Source organism: Adiantum capillus-veneris, chromosome 21 (assembly GCF_014529385.1).
Source record: "Adiantum capillus-veneris isolate H3 chromosome 21, ASM1452938v2, whole genome shotgun sequence".
Lineage (NCBI taxonomy): Eukaryota > Viridiplantae > Streptophyta > Polypodiopsida > Polypodiales > Pteridaceae > Adiantum > Adiantum capillus-veneris.
The window spans coordinates 80986307-80996214 of NC_140951.1; the positions used below are offsets into that span (position 1 = coordinate 80986307).

At 41.2% G+C, this 9908-nt stretch overlaps 1 protein-coding gene across 1 annotated transcript; it reads left to right on the forward strand.

Moving 5' to 3' along the window:
- Positions 1-983: 983 nt before the first annotated feature.
- LOC147431226 (uncharacterized) lies at positions 984-2009 on the forward strand. Its single transcript, XM_086494397.1, has 2 exons — positions 984-1518; positions 1738-2009. Exons 1-2 carry the CDS (start codon positions 984-986, stop codon positions 2007-2009), a joined length of 807 nt encoding a protein of 268 aa, XP_086350523.1.
- The last annotated feature ends 7899 nt before the right edge of the window (positions 2010-9908 follow it).

A 9908-nucleotide genomic window follows, 5' to 3' on the forward strand; every position in this document is an offset into this window, starting at 1 on the left:
CACAATCCAGTGATGTTAAAGTGGATTTCACAATACGAGGATGCAAAGCAAGAGTGAAAAAAGACACGGATCAAGTGGAGACAAGGAAGAAGACCACCGATGCATTATTCGGCGGGTCTGGAGAGCCTACAAACATTCATGAGCTTAAGATGGTTGCACAACCAATTGAAAAGCACACAACAATGTAGTGAATAAGTGACTAAGGAGGAGTGTGAGTACTCTCGAGCTATGCGAGGATGAGAGAGAGACCTCTTAAAGCCGTAAACATTGTATTTGAACAATTTTTCTCCATTGTATAATATATATTATATTCACGTGGCTATACTTGAGAAATTTAAATTGTGTTTAATCGTCATTGCGTATGCTCCAGGTATGTTCTCACAAGCAGGGACACTCCTTGTCGACAAGCACTCCGCTTCGAGTGCGATGGAGACTGAGGCTACAATCGCGAAGGAGGTGATCCGTCTCTGCTCATAGATATTGGTCGTCCCTCCACTAAATCTGGTTGATCGGATGAAAGAGACACTAAGAAGCAGTAGGAGGCTGCAATCGTGAAGGACATGATCCGTTGCTACTCATAGATGCTACTCGTCCCTCCACTAGATCTAGTTGATCGGATGAAAGAGACGCTAAGAAGCAGTAGTTGATTGGATGAAAGCGACGCTAAGAAGCACTACTGCTTCTTAGTGTATCTTTCATCCGATCAACTAGATATACTCGAGGGACGAGCATAATCTATGAGTAGAGACGGATCACATCCTTCGCGATTGCAGCCTCATTCTCCATCGCACCCGGAGCGTAGTGCTTTTACAAGATACGTAGAATGCACATGGGAGACAAATTCACAAGAACTTCACAGGAATCTCTCTACACAGGAATCCCTCCCTCTTTATGAGTCCTCTCTCTCTCTCTCTCTCTCTACTTGTCCATGTTTTCTTCTCCATTCAATATTAAGATTAAATGTTTGTGTGTTTAATACAAGTATGGATGATGATGAGTTTCTTTCTTGTTTGTCACTCCGGCAGAGGCAGTGGTACCAGGATCATCATCGCTCTGTAGCACCATCACGTCGTTCTACTCCTTCAACGTCTCCCTCTGTTTTAGAGCATTCAGCACGCTCCAAAGCTTCCGTGTTGACGAGACGATCTTCACACTCGTCTAGGCACAGACACTCTAGTGGTGGCGGCGGTGGTTGTTATGGGGATGTTGCCACTGATGCCTCGACACCGCCTTTTGTTCGACAAGGCTCTTTACCTTCTCCATCTTTGCCTGCCCCCACAACAGCCACAACATCACCATCTACGCCAGGTTTTGTGCGGCTGACAGCCGTTCCTGGCTACACACCACTACCTACTCCTCTGGGAGTCACCCCAGTCGACACTCCTCGCTTCGGGTCTCGGACTCCAGTGGAGACACCTGACGTCCGTACCCCCATCAACACACCGCTAGAGACCCCTGCCGAGACACCCAGGTTCACGCCTCACAGACCACAGGGCTTGTCTTACTCCTTCGACTTCAAGGGCAGCATCATCTTGGATGATGAAGGCAAGAAGGTGATCTCGCGCATGTGCGGTCTTTGCTCTGATGTGTTTAGACACTACATACTAAGCACTTGGAGTGAAGTACCGAGTGAATTAAAAGACAAAGTCATCAGCATGTTGTATGAGGAGTTTCTCTTGTCAACACGGGATGGCCGCTTCAATGAAGAGCTGATGAAGGTTCGAATGAACGAATACTGTAAGCACAAGCGTTCTGAAGTGCAAAAAGCAATAAAGCATGGGTGGAACAGACCAGATTGGCTAGCCAAAGAAGATTGGAAGAATGCGAAGCGAGTATCACGCGAGAATCCTGAGAAGTGGAAGCAAAAAAAGGAGGCAGCCAAAGCGCGAGTAGAGGTAGGGAGCTTGCACCACCTAGGGAGCAGTGGGTGGGCATCATTTGAGGCCGATTTTGTAAGTGTAAATGCATTGCTCTTTAGGTTTGGTAGTTACGTCTATTTGTACTTTTAAATTCTAACATAATGGATTCTTTGTATGTTTTGAACAGTGGTCGATGACAGGACGTGACCCCACACCATACGAGCGCGAGTACACAGGTAAGAAGGTCTTAAACGCCCTGATGGACATTTTGAGTTCTCGTGCAGGCATGGTTAGTATTAGGGTTTACTCTTTTCTATTTGTTGTATTGTTTTGTAAATTATATGTTTATACTTACAGAAAGCTGTCTTATTGTTTTTTTTTTGCAAAATCTGACAGATATGCCGCTTGGACGTGATGAGACTTCTGATTAGACGATGTCAGTCTAGCCGTAGCTAGATAGCATTAGTTTCCTTTGTCATAGCATATGTATCATGAGATGACGTCTATACGTCTTTTTGTAACTATTAGAAAACCATGTATATTTTCTCAATAATGACAATGGTGTTGTAACTATTACATTTGTAAAGCTTAACAATCAAGTGATTTTTCCTATGATATTACAACTGTCATTGATTTACTTTCATCAATTTACTTTTGTCAATTTTGTATCTTTATTCTGCAAACAATACTAAGGAAGATAGAGTTAATGGTTATATTATCTTGTGGGTGACTACTTTGGGTCCATACCTAAGCTTGCACTTTCTTTCAAAGGTGAATCTGGGTTTATCTTGGATTCATTTAGGTTTACTCTATTATTGAAACATTAAATATGGTTGATGGGTGAATGCCCTTCCACCAAATTTTTTTACTCTCGGGCATTGCTATATAAGGCTCTACAATGTCGCTATAAGCGTCGCTATAGGTAGCTTGTAAGCGTTGCTATGAGTGTTGCTATATAGTGACGACTATAGCGACGCGTATAGTGATGGTTGTAACGACGCTCATAGAAACGTTCCTATATCGACGCTATTAGAGACAGTCTTAGCGACACCTGGGAGTATAAAAACCCAATGTATTTTTGTCGCTAAAAACGTCACAAGTGCACACAACCTCTTGTAGTGCCTTGTGTAACACATCTAGCCACCTTGTCTCACAAATGATGGCCTACAAGTAGGACATGCATTGTGTCCCAATGTGGACAACCTTGCATTCATATCGTTGGAGAAAATCTTAATACTTCAAATTCTAAAGAGAGATAAGAATAAAAACAACATACCAAAAATATATCCAAGGCCAGGACAATCGTGCATAGTCCACATAATGATACCCTTCACAATGACCTCTCTCCTTTGGAAGTGAAACATCAACAATGAAGATTCCCTTCCATAACTCCTTCAACTCCTTGATGAGGGGCTCAATGTTGACATCAATATTTGCCACTCTGTACTTCCATGGCACAAGTAAAGAAAGAAGTATGTTTCCCTTCTTGGTTTTCTCCCATGGCGGAATATTGTAGTTGATGATCACTACCGGCCAAGTGCTCCATGATGTAGACTTGGTGCCAAAGGGATTGACATTGTCACTTACCAACTCAATCCTCATGTCTTAAGGCTCTATCTAAAAATCTGGCCACTGAGTCTCAATTTTCCTTCATGTAGGTGAATCAGTAAGGACGCACATCATTCCATCATTTGAGTGGTAGTTGGAATGCCATGTGAGAAGCTCCATCGTAGACTTTCTTTTAAACATGTGTTGAATCCGAGGGATAAATGAAAAATTCATCAATGCCTTACAAGGTAAGTGAACCCCAGTCATGTCAGTCTTGTAGAGTGCTTCTCTTCACTCAGGATAGAAGGTGTCTTGTGCATGCAGATTGTTTTAAAGTATGTTATCATCGATTGTTGTAAAGTATCATTGACGTATGCATAGATCCACTCATACTCCATGCCAAGTGCAATGACATACGATCTTGCCTGTCGATGATCCAAAGGCATTTACTGATCTCTAGGAAGCATTTTTTCCATTAACCTACAAAAAAATAGATAATCAATACAAATCCACGAACGAGACCAAGAAAACATTGAAAAGAAAAAGTGAAAATAGAAATTACTCAAGGAGTGCATCTACGCTGACACTACTCCAACCAAAATTCACTTGTAAGTTGGACTTCCAACAATGCTCAGAGCATCAAATATTGTGCACCATTGCAAAGAGGTATTTGGGCACTCAATAGAAACATGTTCTCCATTGCATGTGCCCATTTAGCTCAACCGCAAGGAGGCCCAAGCGAGAGGAGGCAAAGAAATAAGTTTTTTCACACACCCTCCTTTTACCCTATTATTTTAAACTTACATACACACAAGAATAGAAGTGAATCTCACCTCTTTCTTGATCCCTCTCTTACTTGCTTGTGGTTTTTCTTTCCTGTTTGCTTGTGGTTTGCTTTCTTGACTTTCTTGCAATTTGCTTACTTGCCATCCATGTGTGATTGTAGACCATGCGGACGATAGGTTGCTATCAAGATTCAAGTGCTTAAGCACCTCTTTTAAAATGGTGCACAGTATTTGGTGCATCAAGCATCATTGGAAGTCCTCAAGTTGCAAAAAATGGTGCACAGTATTTGGTGCATCAAGCATCATTGGAAGTCCTCAAGTTGCAAAAATTTGGTTGGAGCAATACCAGTGTAGATGCACTCCTCAAGTAAGTTCTATTTTCAATTTTTTTTTAAATGTATTCAATTAGTCTCTCTGTGGATTTGTATTGATTATCTATCTATTTGTATATTGATGAGAAAATTGCTTTCTAAAGATCACCACATGCCTTTGGATCATCCTAGACTTGTGGACCAGCAAAGTTATATCAAGATTGTTGATGATCTCAAAGAGTGACATGAAGCAGAAACCACCAAATGGACCACCTGGAAGTAAGTGTTGGACGATGCTTTAAAGAAAGATCTGGTCTCTGACCTGATTTATGCAATTCAAAATTTTCATCTTAGATTCAATGAAAGATTTATATTTGACAGTTAGTTGAAATCACCATTAGACCTTTACAACTCATCGTGGAGGCACCAAAGATCCCAAAAAAGGAGCTGGCTAACAAGGCATCCTCCTCTGAACTAGAGTTCAGAGAATTTCTTGAAATCCTCTTTGAAGCTCGACTCAAGTGTAATCAACACTTTCCTCAAGGGTGGATTCACACTACCTCATATTGACATAAGTTGGCCAGAGCTCACCTGACCAGGGGCAAAAGAACCCTATACAACCCAGATACAAAGATGTGGAATACATTAACACCATATGAATCTCAAATGACAATAGTCAAGAAGGATTAGCTAGCTAGAACAAGAAGCTTTGTATAGCCTTCAAATAAGACACACTACAACAAAAACAGGTGCCTTGGACGTAGATTTCGATGCGAACCGTCAAAAACTGCGTCAAAATCTTTGTCCCTATGAAACCGTCAAAATACGCGTCGATATCTACGTCGAACAAACCTGTTTTCGATGCGTATTTCGATGCCTATATCGACGCGTATTTCAACGACCATATCAGGAAAAAAAATCTTGGATAGAGGACAGGCAGCCTGGCTTGTGCCCAGTGAAAAGATGGACACAGCCACAGCCAGATTGCCTGTCCTCTGCCCAAGAAAGCGAGTAGCACCAAAATCAACCGTGCTCTCGTAGAAATTTTGGCAGAGTTCCCTTCGTTTTAATATAAACTTTTCAAAAAAAAACCATATGTATACGCCTCCTACATGATATCCATGTAGGATCTCACATAAGATTTAAGGCACAACTTGATGGAAGAAATGAAACGAACTTTGTGCAAAACCATAACCAAATTAAAACCATAACCATAACGAACTTCATATATAACGAACTTGGTGCAAAACCATAACCAAATTAAAACCATAACCATACCCATGTTGATCAAAACCATAACCATAACCATATTGATCAAAACCAAATTAAAACCATAACCATATTGATCAAAACCATAATCCTTTTTCTCTCTCTCAGATGTAGGTGTTATGTTGCAGAATCAATCCTGTTCCGTAGGAATCATATTCTAGATTCTGTACGGTTTCTCTAGCAAACTCTCCATACTTGTGCACATGCTCATTACATATACTACGCTTACGTAGGATTTGATACTTGCAGAGCGTGCGGGAGCATGCAATCTTTTCCTCCATGTTAGTTGATGACGTTGCCATCTACAATGATTATGAATGTTGTTTCAATATATATATATTCCTCACAATGTGAACTACCTCGCATTCTCTAGCCTTGCCCGATCTCCACACACCACGGTCCAGAGGTGTACGGAGATCAGGACCACCGAGTCAAAAAAATCTCGGCTTTATTGGTCAAATCCTATATGGCTAGACACATATGTGCTCTCCGAGGTGTACATGACAATGCATGTAGCGGGCAAAACCCGTTTGCCTCTTTTAGTTCCATAGTTTCTTCTAGAGGGAGAGAGAGAGAGAGAGAGAGAGAGAGAGAGAGAGAGAGAGAGATAGAGAGAGTTTCTGTCCTTTTCACACAATTGGTCAGCCAAGCTAACCCTTTCACCACTACTTTCTCTATCTACTACTATCTCTCTCTCTCTCGCTCTCTATCCATCTCCATAGCTATCTCTAGTTAATTCTCTCTCTCTCTCTCTCTCTCTCTCTCTCTCTCTCTCTATATATATATATATATATATATATATATATATATCACTCTCTATCTCTCTATTTCTCTCTCTCTCTCTCTATGTACCCTACCTCTCTCTCTCTATCTATTTTCCTATCTCTCTCTCTATTTCCCTATCTCTCTCTCTCTCTCTCTCTATATATATATATATATATATATATATATATATATATATCACTCTCTATTTCTCTCTCTCTCTCTCTCTCTCTCTCCCTCTCTCCCTCTCTCTCTCTCTCTCTCTCTCTCTCTCTCTCTCTCTCTCTCTTGATCGCTGGGTCAACAACACAACATAACTCAAGTTTTGTACCAAAGTCTTATCTTTTGCGAGTTATGAAATGCTGCGGATTATGGCTATAAACGTCATTTGTAATGAGTAGTTATTCTAGTTTCAGAAGCCGGGGTGCAATGGCACTTCCAGATTGTAAATACAAAGCCATTTGACCCTTTCAACCCCATTTTTGGTTAAACCTAAGGTAGCCTTAGTATATAAGGTACCTAGGTCATCTTGTAAAGGAGACTTTTTATCATAATCAAAACTTTAGCACTGCCGTCTACTGTGTGTGAGAGAGAAAGAGAGTAACCTGAGATTTATCCTCTTGCTATGCCCGGCTCGCTCAACACATTGCAGATCCGACTGCACCATTGTTGTAGGCTCGAGGAGAGCTACGCGACAACGCCAAGCATTCCATGCGAGACGAAGCGCACACGTCAACGCATCTACGAGCTATTTGTGGCCGTAAGTGTATCAAACGATGTCTGTTTTTTGCGTGCTAGTAGTCTATAGAATCGTGGCGACATAAGCTACGCATAGGTACTTATAAATTTTAGTTTCGGGCACTTTCAAAATTCTGCTCTGTCATCTTACACGTTTTCCGCAGACGGGTTTAGAGTGTGCGTTTCGAGTGTAGAAGCGTAGGGACAGGTGTATCCTAGTGAGGGGATGGTGTTCCTTAAGTTTCGTACGAATCTAGCATGATTAGGTGAGTTACCTTCCGTATGTGTGTATGTGGCTAGGTGGTGTAGTTGAGAGCAGTGAGGTTCTTGATTGTGGTTTAGTTGGCCTTCCAGAGTGTTTTATGTGTAGGATGGTCTCAGCCTGACAAGCTAAAGAGATTTCCTCCGTGTGCCTATCGTGTCATCTGTGTCTTCGATTGACATTATGTTGATCTATGTAGTGTTTGCATGCACTTCATGGGTGTGTGAGTCGCTCCCGTCCAACATTGGCGCCACTGCCGGGGACACAAGGACCTAAGTAGGTTTCCTACTAACACTCGTGGGATGGTTGCTTGATTTAGTTTCGGCTAAAGAAAGCATTTCTCTTAAGTGGATCCGGAAGAGGATATTCCGTGATCAAGTGGATAGCCAGGAAGCGCGTGTCTTGCTGAGGGTCTGTGACTAGATAGGTTTAGTTAGGATCTGTGGATTAGAGTAGTTGTTGGTGGTTGAGTGATTTGTGAGGTGATAAAAGCGTTTACTAGTCCGTGTGTGGCAGTGAAGCGTTTTTCTACTCATAGATGCAAAACCCCATATGATTTGTAGGAGTAGCTTTAGGTAAGTGATCCGATTCTGATCTAGAGCTATTCAACACTGAACTATTTGCTAAAGTTCTTGATTGCATTTGAAATCATGGAAAAGTGTGCTTTTGAGGGTAAAAATGCATTAAACAATCTTTTGTGGATATTTTTGTATGACTGGCTGATGTTGTGCATATAAAAGAGCATTTGCAAGGGTTCTGTGAAGAAAACCTGCAATTCTGTAAACATAGACATCCTACGCGTAGGATGTCTCAAGGAGGTTCTGTAGACTAAATTTGAAAATTTTGACTGCACCAGTGTTTTCAGAGGGTAGGTTTTACCCTAGTAACATATTGACTTGGGTGTTTTCCCTATTTTTGTTGACCAAAAGCCAAAAGGCAGAGTGAGAAAACGTAAAATTTCAGCAAAGGATTAATTGAGTGATTTTTGCATGTTTTTGCAATTGTGAAGCATACTTGCACTTGCTGAGAGCATAAGGAAGTATCAGGGACACTTCAGTCTGAAAAAATAAGCAGTAGACATCCTACGCGTAGGATGTCTACAGAGTGATCTGGTGGAAATTTTAAAAATATGAGGTTACCAGTGTGTTTAGAAGGTAGGTTTTACCCTATTTTCACCTGGAAAGTGGAAATTTGACCAAATTTTGATAGATCGAAGCCAAAAGACGAGAATTGCCAGACATCCTATCCAAATTGTGTCCAAGGCCTAATTTTGAGACCAAACCATAGGATGACTCCATAGACATGTTCTAAATGGTGTATTGAGTGCATGTGATAAATTTCATCTCATTTGCGTTAGTGAAAGTGAAGATTGAACAGACTTTAGCATTTTTGATTGAAAAAAAGGCAAGAACAGCTAAAATTTGAGACTTTTGAAATCCAAACCAAAATCTAAGAATACCACTTGGTTACTAACATCAAGGAGAAGCTGTGGGACAAGTCTGGGGTCAAACAGGCCAAAAAGACATCCTACGCGTAGGATGTCTTCTGTGTGATTTTGGACTCTAAACAAAATTCTGTGCATATCACAGTGATTAGTCCTACGCGTAGGATGTCTAAGGCATGATTTAGAGGCCAAATTCAAACTGTGGACATAGCAGGGTGTTGTATAGCCTTAGGCAAGCCTCCTAGTCAATTCTGGTCCAAATTGCAGTTGATTTGACTTGGGAATTCATCAGAATAGACATCAAGCTTCTGGAACAGATTCTTGAGCATTTGACCAACCTATAGGTGTCAGAATCAAAAATTAAAAATAGCTGTGAGCTTAACACATCAAGGGGAAGCTACAATGAAAGTTTGAGTTGAAACAGAGCAAAAAGACATCCTACACGTAGGATGTCTCCTGGGTCATAAAGTGGTCAAAATTCTACTTTGGCCATATAGGGAGGTTCTAAGTGTCTCAAGGATTCCAGAACTTTTTTCAAAAGTGAATTTGGACCTTGTTTGGCCTATTCACCAAGCAAAAACAAGAATTGTCAGACATCCTACTCTTGGAGTGCACTAGAAGCTCTTGCAGCCTAAATCTTGACCTATTGGCATCCAAATTCAATTCTAAGCATACCATTGGGTTGCTGAGCACTAGGAGAATCTTGGGATCAAGTTTGGACAAAATCTGAGCAGTTAGACATCCTACGCGTAGGATGTCTCCAGCTTGATTTAGGACTCCAAACCAACCTATTGAGCACACCACTGTGATCAGCACATCAAGGAGAGTCTGGGGTGAAAATTTCAAGTCATTCTGAGAAAAACGACATCCTACGCGTAGGATGTCTCAAGGACATTTTTAGGTCCAAATGAAATTCTGAGCATATCATTG

Coding starts and splice junctions, on each gene's coding strand:
- LOC147431226 (XM_086494397.1), top strand. CDS start 984: ATGGATGATGATGAGTTTCTTTCTTGTTTGTCACTCCGGCAGAGGCAG. Junction 1,519..1,737: donor GTCTTACTCCTTCGACTTCA/AGGGCAGCATCA, acceptor TGAACGAATACT/GTAAGCACAAGCGTTCTGAA.